General features: G+C 38.1%; 1 protein-coding gene across 4 annotated transcripts in view; it reads left to right on the top strand.

The window, feature by feature from the left end:
- The window catches only part of LOC306844452 (inactive rhomboid protein 2-like), a 67,911-nt gene that overhangs the window by 22,888 nt on the left and 25,767 nt on the right, over positions 1-19,256 (top strand). For 3 of the 4 annotated variants that reach the window (XM_079376592.1, XM_079376593.1, XM_079376594.1), the window contains 8 exons: positions 2,963-3,096; positions 6,554-6,737; positions 10,129-10,338; positions 10,939-11,067; positions 16,603-16,721; positions 16,884-17,096; positions 17,205-17,316; positions 17,701-17,775. In XM_079376592.1, coding sequence (XP_079232718.1) covers positions 2,963-3,096; positions 6,554-6,737; positions 10,129-10,338; positions 10,939-11,067; positions 16,603-16,721; positions 16,884-17,096; positions 17,205-17,316; positions 17,701-17,775 — 1,176 coding nt within the window. Of the gene's footprint in view, positions 1-2,962; positions 3,097-5,523; positions 5,794-6,553; positions 6,738-10,128; positions 10,339-10,938; positions 11,068-16,602; positions 16,722-16,883; positions 17,097-17,204; positions 17,317-17,700; positions 17,776-19,256 lie in introns of those variants that run through there. The other variant, XM_079376595.1, reaches the window with a different exon arrangement.

Here is a 19,256-nt window from a genome sequence, read left to right as displayed (position 1 = left end):
TCCCAAAGGGTCCGAAATGTCAACACTGTGGGCACATATGCGCCTCAGAGTAAGGTCTCTGCATTTACGTGTCCATTCGAAGACTGAACAATAGCAATACATCGTCCTTGTCGGAGTCGACGGATTTCCAAGAGACTGTTCTCTCCATTTATAATGTTATCAAGATTTTTAAACATTTAAAATGTATATTTGGTAACACTTTATAATAACGTTCAGTTGTAAGTCATTTATAAGTGATTATATTAATGATGAACTAATCATTTACAAAACATTCATAAGTGATTAATATGTGTATGTTTTGTTAATTAATTTACAAGTCTTTTACAAGTAATTAGTTAATGATTAACTAATCATTTACAAAACATGACTATGCGTTCATAAATGATTAATAAGTGATGTTAATATTTTATCTGTTTTGTAAATTAAGTTATAAATCATTTGCAGGTGATTAGATTATGATGAACTAATAATTTACAAAATATGACTACGTTCACAAATTATCATTAAGTAATATGCTAACGATTTACAAATCTGTCGTTAGTTATCTTAAAAAATAGCACCATGAAATAATCAAACAGATCCTTAGTAAATTGTGAATAGTTACTAGTTAATATATTATTAATCGCTTATAAATCATTAAAATGTCAACATTGTACTATTATCTCAATAAAAATTTCATGAACAAATGATGATTAACCATTACATAAATTATATACTGATCATTTACTATGTTTCGTTAAAGTTGTAAGCTGGTCTGTTAAAAAGCACAAAAATGCAATTATGTTAAAACTGTTTTTTTTAAAGAATAATAAATAATTTGCTGTCAAGTGAATGCGTAAATGTGTAAATGACTTACAGTCAGGGGATTCCAATGGGTTGTTAAACCCTTTCTCTCATCAGCACAGACTTGTGTTCTGTGTGGAGTGTGTGGGATCTAGTGATAATGTGAACTGGTTTTACCCTCCACTCAAGTGCACAGCATTGTCTTTTAGTTTCAATCTTTCTGAAAATCCCGCATTGAGTTGTGCCTTATTGTAAACAAATCCACATTAAAATTAAGTGAACTATGGACCAAGTTCTCACTGAAGCGTATGAAACCTCATTAAAAATAAAGTTAGTCCAATCTTTCCTGATGCTGGGATCAGAACGGAGGGCAATGCAAAGACCGTTTTTCCACAACTTGGCACTGCACAGCATCTTCTTGTATTCAGAGCCATCTTCATTTGGTTTCTGCGTAGACCTGCGGTTGCCTCTTTTGTTATTTACACTACATGAGCGAATCAGTGGGCGGGGCTAAACAGGCAGCAATGTAAACAGGTCAAGTCAAGTCAGCTTTATTGTCAATTCTTCCACATGTACAGCACATACATACAGAGAATTGAAATTGCATTACTCTCAGACCCTTGGTGCATACAGTTAACATTAAACACGTTCAGATACAGATAAATACAGTTTAAACATATGTACATACAACTATACAAATATACAAATGAGGATATTGTAGAAAAAAATAAGAATTAGATCGATAGTGGCATAAGGCGCATGGCAGATAGAGTGCAAAACCAGTTAAATAAAAACAACACTGTGTAGATATATTTGTAGTGCAAAAGAGCTTATCAATCTGAGGACATTGTAGAAAATAAAAAAAGAGAGATAGATAAAGTGCATAAGGCACATGGCAGAATAGATGGAGTGCAAACCAGTTGAATGTACAATAACAAAACTGTGCAGATTTGTTTTGTTTTGTTTTGTTATGAGTGTAGTGCAAGAAGAGCTTATCAGTCTGTTAAAGTGACAAGTTCGGATAGTTTTTTGTCAGACTATCCGAAGAGATAATTTGCAGTCAATGTTGGATAGGTAGTGATCAGCCAATGCTGCACAAGTGACAGGTGCCGGTCACAGTTTGTTGGTCGGTCGGGGGGGGGGGGGGGTCACAGAGTCAGAGTTCCTAGTGTGTTGCTGTGTTAAATGGGGGTGAAAGAGGGGAGGGGGGGGCAAGGACGGGAGGGAGTTCAGCTTCCTGACAGCCTGATGTATGAAGCTGTCCTTCAGTCTGCTGGTCCTCGCCTGGAGACTCCGCAGTCTCCTCCCTGATGGCAGCAGACTGAAGAAGCTGTGTGTCGGGTGGGTGGGATCGCCTGCAATGCGGAGGGCTTTGCGGGTGAGACGGGTGCTGTAGATGTCCTGGAGGGAGGGGAGAGAGACACCAACGATCTTCTCAGCTGCTCTCACTATGCGTTGAAGTGACTTGCGGCAGGATGCGTTGCAAGCGCCATACCACACAGTGATGCAGCTAGTTAGGATGCTCTCGATGGTGCCTCTGTAGAAGGTGCACATGATGGGGGCCGGGGCTCTGGCTCTTCTGAGTTTGCGGAGGAAGTAGAGACGCTGCTGTGCTTTCTTGGCCAGTGCTACAGTGTTGTTAGTCCAGGAGAGGTCCTCTGTGATGTGCACACCCAGGAACTTGGTGCTGCTCACTCTCTCCACAGTCGCACCGTTGATGGTCAGAGGGGCATGCTGAGTGTGTACTCTCCTGAAGTCAACAACAATCTCCTTCGTCTTCTTCACATTCAGAGAGAGATTGTTGTCACTGCACCACCCGGCCAGGCGGCTCACCTCGCTCCTGTAGTTTGTCTCATCTCTAAACAGGTGTTGATCATCTTCTGCAGAGGCGGCGTTTAGCCACACTATTACATCGTAGAGTGGCACATTCCACAACCTGACATTTTGGCAGACTGGCTTCAATATAAGCTGTTTTTAGACTAATGAGAAAGTTTTGATTTCTGAAACATACAGGATGTTTTTATAATACAATGACCTCTTATGTCAAAAGATCAACAGAATTTTGGTTTCTCAGTTCATAACCCCTTTAAAAGATGTCCAAGAACTTAGTTTGAAGCTATTTGAAACTACACAGCTAAGTCTAGTGGGTCCTAATTGCATGAGTGTTTGTGATTTATAGTTCCTGCGGACATCTTTTACGAAGTGTGAGAGTCTACAGCAGTCAATTGAAGGATTGTCAGACAGCAGTCCATCTACAAGGGACAGACGGAACACGTTCAAGAGGCAAACGTCACTCTCTCAGAGCATTCGCAGGTAAACGTACCTCTCACAGGTGAACGAGTGGATAAAAAAAAAAACAGATGAATAGATGTTTATTTTTATCTCAATTAGAAATGTAGGACTGAAAAGAAACTTTAGTATCTTGTATTTTACAGTGATCACACAGAACTGGTGAACTGAAATAGATTGATAATTTAAATAAGTTTTAGTTTTATTGGGGAGAAGACAATGACTAGTGAATTAAAATAAAATATGCATTTTAGTTAAGATACAAATATAGATTGTTTGTCAGTAATAGCAGATTTAGACACCCATGTAAACAAAAACATTTTGATAGTTAATTTTAGCAATAATAATTATAATTATAATAATAATAATAATAATAATAATAAACTGATTAGCCTATATGATAAAATATGTCTTCTAACCTTACGGGTTTACTTGGATAAGACCCTTTTAAACAATCACATAGATAATTGTCTGTAGATTTTTAGGGGTCCAAACATTAAGCCTATTTTGCCTATATATATGCCTTAGAGACTTTAAAAATGTCAACTTGGTGGGATGGTCAGATATTTCATCCACTACTCACAGGCACCCTCATGCATGTGTCAGACACTAGATGGCGCTATAATTTATTTAGTACATTGACAGTATTTTTTCCCAGTAATTTAATTTTTCCTTTTGTAATAATAGTACCCTCAACCAAAGAAATCACATAAATAGAAACAATAACCAACAAATTTAGCTGCTTTTACATCTCCAAAAAGTTTAACTTGCATTCACTTGTTTATATCAAGCACTTAAAACCATGCATAATACCTAAAAAATACAAATAAATTAATATAATTTAATTAAAACATAAACCCTTTTATACAGCATCAGAATGAAGAAAAAAAACTACCACTACTACTGCTACTAATGATAAGTAAATAAATAGTTAATTCAATTGAAGGGAGAAAAGTTATTAAAAAAAGTAACAAATTTGTTTCACTTAAATTTTTTATGATTCTGTAATTCTGTGGTGCTAATTATTATTGTATTATTTATTTTCATGTAGCATCAATATTTTGGTAAATATTTAGGTCAGGTAAATTTTAGAACTTCTATCATTAATTATGAAACATTGGTTTAGTACAAATAATGTTTTGTGCAATTTTTGCTTGTTTATTTAAGATATTTTGCTTTGGGAAGGATGGGGACATTCTAGGAGTTTCTGGAATATTCTGGAATATTATCATGCTTTCTGGAACATTCCAGAACAAAGTGGGACTAGCCATAAAAGGCAAAAATCATCCAGTGTGCACTTCTGAAATGTATATTTTGTATCTTTATTATATTTGGTTTCTTAAACAAAAAGATATTACCTGAAAACAATTAAATTGTTTTATTGTTTTACAAGTATAAAAATATGTGTGTAATGAGCTCTTAAGTACACCCCAGCTTTTTCAGCATCCTGAAGCTGACTGATTATTCTTAGATGATATTTCTGGTATTATGAAATATTTCTGTTAATTAATATTCAAACCATAATCTTGCCACAATGGAGTTTTCATAGAAATTCTTTTAAATTTTGTTTCCAATTCCCTTTATTATATTTTTTTTGTCTAACTCAACTTCCCATTTAACTTTATGTAAATTATTTGCCTTGTTAATTTTGCTAACTTTGATCATAAATTGCAAACTCAGGGTAATTTTTTTTCAGGGTGATTTATTTGTCACACGTTGGTGATGATGATGGAGATTAAAGAAAGGTCTTTTATAAGATAACATAGTATTTTCCACCTTTTAAAATCAAGTCATATAGTAGTTTCTAAAATATAATTACACTTACATAAACTCTCTACATTGTTTGGAATAAGTACTTTAATTTTTATTCCATTTAATATCATATTTATTAGGCGTTCATGCACATAGAGCTAAAACCATATTGCGCTGAAACCCAGCATTCTCCACCTAAAAGTGATTGGTCAGACCAAACCATAAGTTGTAGAGACTTGAAACTTGGAGAGATGGTAGAACTCACACCATCTACACCCAGGCTCACTCCAATTGGCCTGATGGTGGTACTACAGTTATCAATAGTACGAAATCGCTCATTAATCCTAAACTGTTAGTCGCAGACTCAAGTCTGTTCGCCAAACTGGGAACATGTATGTAAGAAAGACCTCAATCTGAGGTCACGGTAAAAATAACGCGAGGTTTGGCCAGTTGGTGGTGCTATAATAGGGAGAAAAAGATAAAAGCAGCTGTAACTATGCATCCATTAGTCCGATTGACTTGAAAGTTGCTATGCAGTGTCTTTGTCGAAAGTGCAACAAGTTTGTGAGAGGACATTTGTGTATCTCAAAAAACACGGCCGTCACCGGCCAATTAATTTTGAGAAGCTATTTGACTAGGTATAGCTGGGGTCTACTTTCAGGCGCTGCGTAATATCATTGCGCCTGCTGCACCCATGGTACGGCAGCAAAGTTCCTTGATTATTACGCCGGAATGAGAGTATAGTTCCTAGCCATATCGGCCTAGAAAATAGCAACTTTTAATTTTCCGTCAGTCTTAGTACACGATGTAACTACAGAAGAGTCAAGTTTTAAATAGGAAAAATTTCTAAATGCTTTGGTCATTTTTGAGCGAGATGCTAACGGTTTAATCATATTCAATTATCTATGCTAAGCTATGCTAAACGTGCTACCGCCAGACCCGGAGTTTGGCTGAATGGATTTGAAAACGGTAAAACTCAACTGTTTAACTCTTGGGGAGTTGGAAAATGCTTCATTTTCAAAAAAAGTGGAGTGTTCCTTTAAAGGCCTTAAAGTGCTTGAAGCCCAGTAATTGCTGCTTGCAGCTATATTTCTTTTTAAAACCTATTTGTAGTTTACCCCCATTTCTGAGCTTCTGTCTTGTTAAAATGTAGTTCATAGTTTGTAGCTTAACCTTACAAATCTCCATAGATCTCTTCTAACCCTGAGGGGTAATTAATTTTCTACGTGTTAAAAACAATATTGCATACAATGCAAGTTTATGTTCCTCATCCTTGACTCTAAGACCTTTTATTGTAGAATTAAATCAAATACTCTGTGCTGATGGCTCTATATATGAAGCAAATATCTGAGGTGACAAGGGATCCCTTTGTCTTGTACCCCTCAATAATTCAAATTTCTCTGAAAGAACTCCATTGGCTCTAACTCTTGCACTTGGTCAGTTATATGTGTGTATATGCATGTATGTATTTAATTAACTTTTGATGAAATTCACATGCTTTGCACGTTTCAAAAATAAAGGGCTGTAGAACTGTCAAAACTTTTTCAGTATCTAATGTCATTTTTAACATTTATTTCTTAATTTTACTTGCATAATCAGTTACATTAAGTGTTTACCAACATTATCATACTGCAAACGGTTTATCACAAATCCAGTTTGATCTTAATTAATAGTTCTAGATGGCGCTATGATATTTTTTAACAGGTTATTATTATTTTTTTTAATACAGGGGTACAGCTCAGTGGTTTGGAGTGGGCAGTGATAGTGAATCCAAGCAACAGCAATGGCACAAGAAGAGTCTTCGGCACTGCAGTCAGAGATATGGAAAACTGAAGCCTCAGTATTGTGAGCAGAATGAGGCAGCCAGCCTAGATTATGGCCCGGAGTCACCAGTGGCCCCCAGAATGCAAAAGGTATCTTACATGTACACAATATAATTTCTGTACTTAATGAATAACAAATACAATTTTTTTTTTTACTTGAACAATAGTTTAAATTTCTTTGCCAAATTGCCTGGTAAAGTCAGGGGCTGCTCACTAAGAATGTGTGAGACTATTTGAATAAACGTTATTGATGCATTGAAATACTAAATGATTGCATTCATTTTTTGCTTTTCATTTGTACAAAGGCTATGTTGAGTTTTTAAAAAATTCAAATTCTTTTATATGTAGAATCTAAATCAGCTTCAAAATTATTTAAATTCACCTCAGATTTTGCATGTTTTCTCTGTGTCATTTGTGGCAGATTCAGACAAATGTCCACTCAGTAGACATGAACATTATGAATAAAAATGACTTAACAAGAACTCATAGAATATTCTTATATAATGTATAGTTGCTGGTACACGTCGAGCTTTTCATGTGATCTTTTCGCCTCTAATGTGTACAGGTACTTTTTATATACAGTCATCGTGAGCATACAAGTAATTGTCATTATAACAAGCAACATTGTTGTAATTGTTATATATATGCACTGCTCAAAAAATATATATATATGCACTGCTCAAAAAAATTAAAGGAACATTTTGAAAACACATCAGATCTCAATGGGGAAAAATATCATGCTGGATATCATTCGAACTCAGTAGTTTGTATGGCCCCCACGTGCTTGTATGCATGCCTGATAACGTTGTGGAATGCTCCTAATGAGACGACGAATGATGCCCTGGGGTATTTCCTCCCAGATCTGGACCAGGGCATCACTGAGCTCCTGGACAGTCTGAGGTGCAACCTGGCGGCATCGGATGGACCGAAACACAATGTTCCAGAGTTGTTCTATTGGATTTAGGTCAGGCGAGCGTAGGGGCCATTCAATTATCAATTCCTTCCTCCTCCAGGAACTCCCTGCATACTCTCACCACACGAAGCCAGGCAATGTCATGCACCAGGAGGAAATCAGAACCGACTGCACCAGCGTAGGGTCTGACAATGTTTCCAAGGATTTCATCCCGATACCTAATGGCAGTCAGGGTGCCATTGTCTAGCCTGTAGAGGTCTGTGCGTCCCTCCATGGATATGCCTCCCCAGACCATCACTGACCCACCACCAAACCGGTCATGCTGAACGATCTTACAGGCAGCATAATGTTCTCCATGGCTTCTCCAGACCCTTTCACGTCAGTCACATGTGCTCAGGGTGAATCTGCTCTCATCTGTGAAAAGCACAGGCAGTGGCAGACCTGCCAATTCTGGTGTTTAATGGCAAATGCCAATCGAGCTCCACTGTACCGGGCAGTGAGCACAGGACGCACTACAGGACGTCAGGCCCTCAGGCCACCCTCATGAAGTCTGTTTCTGATTGTTTGGTCAGAAACATTCACACCAGTGGCCTGCTGGAGGTCATTTTGTAGTGCTCTGGCAGTGCTCATCCTGTTGCACAAAGGAGCAGATATCGGTCCTGCTGACGGGTTAAGGACCTTCTACGGCCCTGTCCAGCTCTCTTCGAACTGCTTGTAACTGCCTGTCTCCTGGAATCTCCTCTATGCTATTGAGACTGTGCTGGGAGACACAGCAAACCTTCTGACAATGGCACATATTGATGTGCCTGCCTGTGAAACCTCTGTAGGGTCCAGGTATCGCCTCATGCTACCAGTAGTGATACTGACCCTAGCCAAATGCAAAACTAATGAAAAACAGTCAGAAAAGATGAGTAGGGAAAAAAATGTTAGTGGCCTCCACCTGTAAAACCATTCTTGTTTTGGGGGTCGTCTCATTAGCCCCTTTCACACAGTAATAACTGTAAATTGCCGTAAAATTACCGGAACGACTTTACCGGTAAATTAAAAAATGCGCTGTTCACACATGATCTCTTTACGGCAATTTACTGGTAATTATTGTTGGCCATCTAGTGCACCTGTTGTTAATTTCATTAACACCAAAGCAGCTGAAACTGATTAACAACCCCCTCTGCTACTTAACTGACCAGATCAATATCTCAGGAGTTTAATTGACTTGATGCTATACTCTGATTAAAAAGTGTTCCTTAAATTTTTTTGAGCAGTGTATATGAAAGTATACAGGAATCCATTAAGTGTTTACGGACATACATGGCTGAAATTCTGTTGAATGTAAGGTGTGAGGGCCTTTCATATGTTTATGATTTAAAGTTGGCCCTGGTGTGCCTTTTACACCGTTAAAGCAAATAGCATTATTATACATAAAAACAGAACAAACTTAGCAGGTAGAAACGCTGGTGCAGAATAAGTCTGTATATCGTGCAAATTCCATACCTCCACAGGGCACGCAAAGAAAAGCCTATCAGGGTAAGGGTGCAACCACATTACCTTTGCTATGACAAGCTCAAAAGTACATGCTTTATATTTTACAGTGACTATAAGAAATCCTTTTTATGATTAAAAAAAGGATGAAAAAGTATGAATTAGTAGCACAACTCTTAGCAGAAACACACAGACCTTTCAGCCCTGCAACCATTAACAGAAAGAATCACTCCAGGATTATTCACTTTAGCACAAGTTTTAAAGCGGGACACCTGGAAGACACAACTGTCTATTATATACATATAGATATATTGTAGATAGATAGATATATTGTATGGTACTTTGATAACAATATCCCTATCAGATTGTTCTGGCACAACATCCTGGATTGGGAGCAAAGGCCCACATCCTCTAAAAGAAGTGTGAAAAGACTGTTGAGTTTGTCAAATTATTCAGTTTATTTTAAGATATGTTTTTGCTTAAACACAATTGTTTCTTACTTTTGGAATGGTTGACAACTCTGTTACAGATCTTCTGTTTAAAAAATTAGCTCACATGCCAAAGTCATACAGAACATGTTTTTGCATTCGGTCTGCACAATTATTTACTTTTTTGTCTTTGTCTTTGATGTTTTTTCTTTATTCTTTGGTGTGTGTGTGTGTGTGTGTTGTGCTATAAGCAACATGTTAAGTTAAAAAACATTCAACTTTTAACAGTTGCTCTGTTCTATTCTCATGCACTCTATCTTGCTGTTTTTTAAAGTAAGACCTGCTTTCAGTAAGACACCTTCCTGTAGTAGTAGTAGTAGTAGCTGAGGCTGGCCTGACTGCAAGTGAGCAAAATCATGAAAGTGGTTATTATAGAATTTACATACTGGTATGTTAAGATGCATTCTTTTTTAGATTAGCTGAATATTTTTAGGATTTTTTCTGCGTGATAGTATGACTTGCTATATGTTTTTATGTGTTTTCATGACTAGTAACTATTACAGTCATGAGCTCTTTATCAGTAGCCTATATTCATTACGTTTCTATGACCAAATCGTCAACTACTGATTCATAGCCTGTCTTGCTCTCTGTCGCTCCTAAGATTGTGGATCCTTTGGCTCGTGGGCGACAGTTTCGTTACGAGGAGTCAGAGCGACCGAGGACACCCCATACAGCATATCCTCCTTTGACCCCTGCTGTGACCTCTCTCTGCTCGTTCACCAGCCAGCGCTCTGGTTACACACGTTTACCATGGAGAAAAAGAGAATCGGTGGCTCGTATGAGCCTCCGTGCTGCATCCAATCTTCTTAAGGTGTGTGTCACCACAGAAAGTATTGACATTGCATGTAGTCTTAGTTTATTTATTGTTATTATTATTTTTTTGCATGTTAGTATTTACCTCCAGGTAATGTACTTGTATGTTTATACATTTAAAGGGATAGTTCACAGGGATAGTTGTCATTATTTACTTACCATAATTTTGTTCCAAACCTGGATAGATATTGTAGATATTTTGAAGAATGTTGTTAACCAAACAGTTTGTGGTACCTATTGAGAATCATAGTATTTTTGGGGGCATACTGAGGAAGTCAGCAACTATTGGTTACCCACAATTTTTTAAATATCTTCTTTTGTGTTCAGCAGAAAAAATAAATTCATACAGGTTTGGAACAATATGAGGAGTACGAGTAAATGGTGACACATTTTTCAATTTTGGATGAACTATCCCTTAAAGTTTGTGATAATAATAAATTGGGGATTTAAAAATGTATTTTCCAGTCCTATAATGGCTATACAGCTGAGCTAAAATGTTTTTTCATTTTCAACTATTTTTTTATTTGTTGCTTATTTAGGAATATTTAAGGTTGTGTCATGTGGTACTGTCTTCTCTTGACATTTTGTGGTCCTATAGGGTCGACATGGTCTACAGGGCACTCAAAGTGGACGTGGATTTCAGAGGAGGAGTTTTGCCCGGCCCAGCTGGCTCGAAGACGACACTGTGGATACAGCAGACACCTCTGATTCAGTTTTTTTTAGCAAAGTGCGTATATTTATCTGGCTTTATCTCCAATCTTTCCACTCCCTTGTGAAAGAGAAGTGTGTTTAATTGTATTTTTCGTATAATTGCAAAAGGAAAAAAATCATAATCACATTCAGTTTGTATTTAAGTATATTCTATTATAGTCAGGTTCATATATATTTGGACACAGGCACAATTTTTATGAGCTTTAATTTGAGGTTCAAAATTGGAGGAAAGTTTAAGGAATTACAACTCTTTAATATTTACCTCTTCCCTTTTTCAAAAAAACATAAGTAATTGGACAATTGACTCAAAAGCTGTTTCATGGAAAGGTGTGGGCTATTCTTTCATTATTTCTATATTAATTAAGCAGGTAAAAGGTCTGGAGTTGATTCTAAGCGTGCCATTTGCATTTGGAAGCTGTTGCTTTGAACCCACATCGTGTGGTCAAAGGATCTCGCCATACAAGTGAAACAGAGAATTGTTAGGCTTCAAAAACAAAACAAATCCATTAGAGAGATAGCAGGAACATTGGGAGTGGCTAAATCAACAGTTTGGTACATTCTGAGAAAAAAAGAAGGCACTTGTGAGCTCAGCAACATAAAAAGGCCTGGACGTCCATGGAGGACAACAATGGTGGATGATCAAAGAATCCTCTCCATAATCTTAAAAATAAAGGTGCTTCATGATGCCATAGAAGAACCTTTCTTGTCTAAATGGTTCCATAAAGAACCTTTAACATATGAAGAATCTTTGTTTCACAAAAGGGTTCTTTGTGGCGAAAGAAGGTTCTTCAGATTATAAAAAGGTAGGAAAGAGATGGTTCTTTAAAGAACCTTTGAATTAATGGTTCTTTGTTCTTCTATGGCATCACTGTGAATAACCTTTTAAGCACCTTTATTTTTAAGAGTGCATGGAAAGAAAACCATTTCACAACATCCAGCAAAGTAAAGAAACTTCTCCAGGAGGTAGGCATGTCACTGTTAAAGTTTACAATCAAGAGAAGACTTCACAAGAGCAAATACAGATGGTTCACCACAAGGTGCAAACCAGGCCGAATTAGACTTTGCCAAAAAAACACCTAAAAAAAGCCAGACCGCTTCTGGAAAAGCATTCTTTGAATGGCTGAAGAATAACGGGGGGAAAAAGTATGGAGAATGTTTGGAACAGCTCATGATCTAAAGCATACAACATCATCTGTGAAACATGGTGGAGAAGTGTGATGGCATGAGCATGCATGGCTTCCAGTGGCACTGGGTTACTGGTGTTTAGTGATGATGTGACAGAGGACAGAAGCATTTGGAAGAATTCTGAAGTGTACAGGAGGAATAAACTCTCTGCCAAGATTCAGTCAAATGCAGCAAAGTTGATTGAGCGGCGCTTTATAGTACAAATGGACGATGACACTAGAGCCCTGCATTTCGGCCCGGGCCCGACGGGCCCCGACTTTTTTACGCCTCTAGGGCCGGGTTTCGGGCCAATTTCCACGTCATAGTTCAGAGGCGGGCCGGGCATCGGGCCTGTTTTGGGTTTCTCCTTATTTTATATTGTAGACGTCCATCGATTAGTGATGAAAAAAATTACCCCGCTGGTGGAAACAACACGAGACCGTGCCACGACTGAGAGCAGCTCGATGATGTTTAGTGTCCCGCAGCAGCAGCAGGTGCTCAAGTGACTTCAGCGCAGCTGAATAGTTCTGCGTTCAAATGCATGCAATAGGCTAAAGCTTGCTGAAAAACCCCAGCAAACATAACCATGAATGTGTCTGCGGGAAATAGTAAGGAGATATTTGAATTATTTACTAATAAACTAATGTTTTCTGAGACTGTGTCGCAAGGATGAAGTTGCTGATCCTGACTCACCGTCTCCTCATTAGACGCGCCTTTAGAGGGAAATGCATCTTTATTGATTATGATTAAGATTATAATAAAAGTTTTTTTGTTTTCGTATTTTTTTATTTCGTTAAGTAATAATTTAAAGCTTTCTATAGATATATTTATCATGTCTGTGAGGCATGTATTCGCCCAGCTTCGGTTCATTTTTGTGAAGCGCTCCTGTTCAAGACGGCAGAAAGAGCATCGTGTTTGTTTTCTTTGTTTTATAAAAGAACTACCTTTTGTTGGTATTGTGAGTGCACACAAATACAAGTAGACCCTTTGCAGGTCCGAATGATGTATTACTCTTACCTTTTATCCAAAAAAAAAAAAATGACGGTGTAGGCTATTTTAATTTGTTTCCACTGAAAAAAATCCAAAGCTGGTGCCTTCCTGTCCTGCAGAGCGCGCTTTAGCTTCCACTCTCCGCACAAACTTAGATATAGGCTAGCACACATTATTATTATAGCGCAGGTTTAACGTTTAAACATTGTTATATACTTGAACTGTTTTAGTATATCTATAGATTTTATTTTAGGCAAGTCGTGATGATAGGATAAGGCTAAATTTATCAAACATAGGCTATGATCAGCTCATACAGCTGGCCGCTTGGTCGTTACTTAAAAAAAAACAAAAACTTATAGGCTATTTAACGAACAAAAATGCTCCAAACGTTTTTCGAAATTAACTTAATAAAAAAACAAAACTGTTTTAGGAGAAGAGGGAAAAAAAGACTGGCTCGGGCCGGTAATTCTGATAAGCTGTCGGACGTGGGCCGGGCTAGGGCCTGAGCGTCTCGGGCCAGGGCCGGGCTAGGGCCTAAATTTGAGGCCCGTGCAGGGCTCTAGATGACACAAAACATACAGCAAAAACAACCCAGGAGTTGGAATATTCTGCGATGACCAAGTCAATTTCCTGATTTCAACCCAACTGAGCATGCATTTCACTTGCTGAAGACAAAACTAAAGGCAGAAAGACCCACAAACAAACAACAACTGAAGTCAGCTGCAGTAAAGGCCTGGCAAAGCATCACAATGGAGGAAACCCAGTCTCTGGTGATGTCCATGAGTTCCAGACATGAGTTCCAGAGGCAGTCATTGCCTGCAAAGAATTCTCAACAAAATATTAAAAATTACAATTTTATTTATGATTATATTTATTTGTTCAATTACATTTGGACTGTGTATAAAAATGGTTGTAATTCCTTAGCATTTTGTTTTTTGTTTTATTTTTAATTCTGTTCTGGTGGCATTGTGAAAATTGGGGGACTGTGTATAAAAATGGTTGTAATTCCTTAGCATTTTGTTTTATTTGTTTTATTTTTAATTCTGTTCTGGTGGCATACAGAGCCGGAATTATGAAAATTGTATCAGTGTCCAAATATATATGGACCTGACTGTATATTATTACCATAATAAATACTGATTTAATAAATTAAAAAATAAAAGTATGCAGTCACACTATTTTAAGGTCCAATTCTTGCTATTAACATACCATTAACTACAACCTTTGCTTCAATAAACTCCTAATTTGCTGCTTATTAATAGTTAGTATGGTACTTGTTAAGTTAAGGTATTGGGTAAGATTAGGGATATAAATATAGGTTGTTGTAGTAGTTACGTGTAGGTATAGGGTACAGTTAAGGGATCTAGAATGTGGTCATGCAGAATAAGCCATTAACACATGCCATTACTACAGGTCCTTCTCAAAAAATTAGCATATTGTGATAAAGTTCATTATTTTCTGTAATGTACTGATAAACATTAGACTTTCATATATTTTAGATTCATTACAACACAACTGAAGTAGTTCAAGCCTTTTATTGTTTTAATATTGATGATTTTGGCATACAGCTCATGAAAACCCAAAATTCCTATCTCAAAAAATTAGCATATTTCATCCGACCAATAAAAGAAAAGTGTTTTTAATACAAAAAAAGTCAACCTTCAAATAATTATGTTCAGTTATGCACTCAATACTTGGTCGGGAATCCTTTTGCAGAAATGACTGCTTCAATGCGGCGTGGCATGGAGGCAATCAGCCTGTGGCACTGCTGAGGTGTTATGGAGGCCCAGGATGCTTCGATAGCGGCCTTAAGCTCATCCAGAGTGTTGGGTCTTGCGTCTCTCAACTTTCTCTTCACAATATCCCACAGATTCTCTATGGGGTTCAGGTCAGGAGAGTTGGCAGGCCAATTGAGCACAGTAATACCATGGTCAGTAAACCATTTACCAGTGGTTTTGGCACTGTGAGCAGGTGCCAGGTCGTGCTGAAAAATGAAATCTTCATCTCCATAAAGCTTTTCAGCAGATGGAAGCATGAAGTGCTCCAAAATCTCCTGATAGCTAGCTGCATTGACCCTGCCCTTGATAAAACACAGTGGACCAACACCAGCATCACTGACTGTGGGTACTTGACACTGGACTTCAGGCATTTTGGCATTTCCCTCTCCCCAGTCTTCCTCCAGACTCTGGCACCTTGATTTCCGAATGACATGCAAAATTTGCTTTCATCCGAAAAAAGTACTTTGGACCACTGAGCAACAGTCCAGTGCTGCTTCTCTGTAGCCCAGGTCAGGCGCTTCTGCCGCTGTTTCTGGTTCAAAAGTGACTTGACCTGGGGAATGCGGCACCTGTAGCCCATTTCCTGCACACGCCTGTACACGGTGGCTCTGGATGTTTCTACTCCAGACTCAGTCCACTGCTTCCGCAGGTCCCCCAAGGTCTGGAATCGGTCCTTCTCCACAATCTTCCTCAGGGTCCGGTCACCTCTTCTCGTTGTGCTGTGTTTCCGGCCACACTTTTTCCTTCCCACAGACTTCCCACTGAGGTGCCTTGATACAGCACTCTGGGAACAGCCTATTCGTTCAGAAATTTCTTTCTGTGTCTTACCCTCTTGCTTGAGGGTGTCAATGATGGCCTTCTGGACAGCAGTCAGGTCGGCAGTCTTACCCATGATTGCGGTTTTGAGTAATGAACCAGGCTGGGAGTTTTTAAAAGCCTCAGGAATCTTTTGTAGGTGTTTAGAGTTACTTAGTTGATTCAGATGATTAGGTTAATAGCTCGTTTAGAGAATCTTTTCATGATATGCTAATTTTTTGAGATAGGAATTTGGGGTTTTCATGAGCTGTATGCCAAAATCATCAATATTAAAACAATAAAATGCTTGAACTACTTCAGTTGTGTTGTAATGAATCTAAAATATATGAAAGTCTAATGTTTATCAGTACATTACAGAAAATAATGAACTTTATCACAATATGCTAATTTTTTGAGAAGGACCTGTATATGCATTCTAATAAGCAACTAGTTAATCGTGAATTGCGTTCTAAAGTAATCTAAATTGTTACCAAATGTTTTTTTTTTTTGTCTGTGTCGGATCTTTCGGTGAGCTGTTAGCAGTAAATATTCACATTCCTTTATGACCAGAATTGTGATTCAGAATCTCAGCATCACGAGTCATATAGTGACAAAAGTGTCAGTGCACATTTTGCATTCAAATAAACATTGTGATATTCAAAATGTAAACATTCAAAAATACATTGTGTTCTTTGTTTACGAGCCATGCAAATTTTGGGAACATATTTTGATATTTAAAGTAATTTAATTTAGCATCTTATACTATCACAAGCTGCTTTTGATATAATCAAAAGTTATAAATGTTATCTCTTTCACGCTTTCAGGTAGATGTCCATGAGGAGCTTTATTCTATGGCAGATGATGTTTTTGAGTCACCCCCTATATCGGCTTCTTGTCATGTGACAGATGTTTCTTTGGGCGAGGGAATATCATTTCCTAACTTGTAAGTTGTGAAAATCTTCCAACCTAATGCTTAAACACAGATATTTGAAATAATTGATGTTGTAAGACTAGATCTGTAGCCTATTCTGTAGCTTTACAGTTTTGCGGATATTTAGTACTCACCTGTTTTAATATTGCCATTTATTTTTTTCTTTGTCTCCAGAGGAAAAAAGGATGTCATCAAAACTGTGACCCCCTGTGATATAGAATCTTCTCGTCGTGGCGGTCGAATTGCCTCTAAAGTGAAGCACTTTGCGTTTGATAAGCAGAAGCGTCAGTATGGGATGGGTGTGGTAGGGAAGTGGCTGAACCGACACTATAGACGCAGTCTTAGCAGCCAAGTACAGAAACAACTGGAAGATTTTCATAGTCATCGGTGAGTTAACAATAGCAGATAGGCTCCTCCACCAGAAGCATGTCAGAATTAGATGTTGCGTTTAGACTGTTGAGAGTATGTTGTAATGATTATTTGTCTTTTTGGCAGGCCATATTTTACCTACTGGATTACCTTTGTGCATATTATCATAACATTACTGTCCTGCATTACATATGGATTTGCTCCTGTGGGCTTTGCCCAACATTCCACCACTCAGCTGGTAAGCTATCAAAAAGAGTCCTCTCAAATATATGAAGGGTTATTATATATTATAAATAATATTATGAGAAACCAGCTGTCACAAGCAGTATTGTCACATGGTACTTTTTAAATTGCTGGTCAGGAAAGGCCAGTCAAATTATTACAGTTTAAGAGGGGACAGAAAGTGATCAACAGCTCATTTAGTCACCCAATTCATTTTATCCATGCCATGCTGATAATATTTTGTCTTCCATCCATTATGTCAGTCATTATGCCACTCTGACATGCTTTTTAAGTGCCTGATCTAGTATTGTGTTATAGCTACTATTGTGTGAGGAATTACAATTTTATAATATATTTGGGTGCCCATTATTCATTCCCTTCTTTTGTCTCCCTCTTTCAGGTACTGAGAAACAAAGGAATCTATGAGAGTGTGAAGCATGTACAGCAGGAGAACTTCTGGATTGGTCCTTGCTCTGTAAGTGACACAGAAAGTGCCTGTCCGGTTGTTAAGACCGATGACACGCATCATTGTTACCAGGTCCAGATTATCCCTAAATCAAACAACAAATGCTAATTGCTAATAAATTGCTAATATATTTAAAAAAAAAACTGGGACAAAAACTTCCATCCAAACTTAGAGAGAGTTTCAGTTTCAACCAAATATAAAAATTTACTTGCCCTCAGGCCATTTAAGATGTAGGTGACTTTTTTCTCTTCAGGCGAAGATTTTTAAGTTAAACTGTTGTACTCATACTGTGCACGCCTCTGGCTGCTGGTTTTTGAGAGTCTAAAGACATACACAGGCCAGACCAATGGAAAATAGTTCTCAAGTTCTCAGCACATTCATTACTGTCTGGAGCGTGAACTTCCCACCTCATAATGGCGTATGTGCAGGCGCATACTCGCATGTGAAGTGAAGTGACATACTGCCAAGTATGGTGACCCATACTCGGAATTCGTGCTCTGTATTTAACCCATCCAACGTGCACACACACAGCAGTGAACACACACACACCATGAACACACACCCGGAGCAGTGGGCAGCCATTTATGCTGCGGCGCCCGGGGAGCAGTTGGGGGTTCGGTGCCTTGCTCAAGGGCACCTCAGTCGTGGTATTGAGGGTGGAGAGAGCGCTGGACATTCACTCCCCCCACCTACAATCCCTGCCGGCCGGAGACTCGAACCCGCAACCTTTGGATTACGAGTCCAACTCTCTAACCATTAGGCCACAACTGCCCCTTAAGGGCAGTTGTGTAAGCTGAGGCTGTTTGATTACAACAGAGAGTGAGGACTCATGTGCAGACTTTCACCAGCAGTACCAATGTCTAAATCTCACAGCATAAAAAAACCCTACGGCATAAAATTCCATGGCATTCCTCTTTCACATCAAAATCATCAGCCACTGTAACTTTCAAGTTGAGCTTTAGGTGTTGTTACTGCTGGTAAAGGTCTGCACACGAGTCCTCAGTCTGTAAACAGAGTCAACTTATGTTTAAATATATGCCCACAAATACATCATTGTGACAGTTGTGAACAAGCTGAGAACTGTTTTGATAAAAGACAGCCAGTGTGTCTTGAGTATAGATGCTATAGATGCGTATAAAGCCATTATGTTTATTTAATTGCCACCTCTGGCCAGGAGTCATGTAAGGGAACAAGGTTTGTCATTGGCCCTAATTGCCCTGGGGCCGGATTCACGAAACACTCTTAAGAAGAAATTTATTCTTAACTGCCATTTTCTTATTATTTTTAAACTTATTATTTCTTAACTAAAAAAGTTAAGAATATTCTTGAAAAGAATCTTCTTAAAAATCATCGTAAATAACTTCTTAAATTTAGGACAGCCCCATGCCTGTCTTAAATCCAAAACAGTAAGAATTATTTAATGATTTTATTGGGTTATTCCAAATTAATTGTTATATTTAAACATTACAACAACACTAGCAACATATAAT

Source organism: Barbus barbus, assembly GCF_936440315.1.
Source record: "Barbus barbus genome assembly, chromosome: 25".
Lineage (NCBI taxonomy): Eukaryota > Metazoa > Chordata > Actinopteri > Cypriniformes > Cyprinidae > Barbus > Barbus barbus.
Note: the sequence above shows the minus strand (reverse complement) of the source record. Positions and strands in the feature narration are given on the sequence as shown.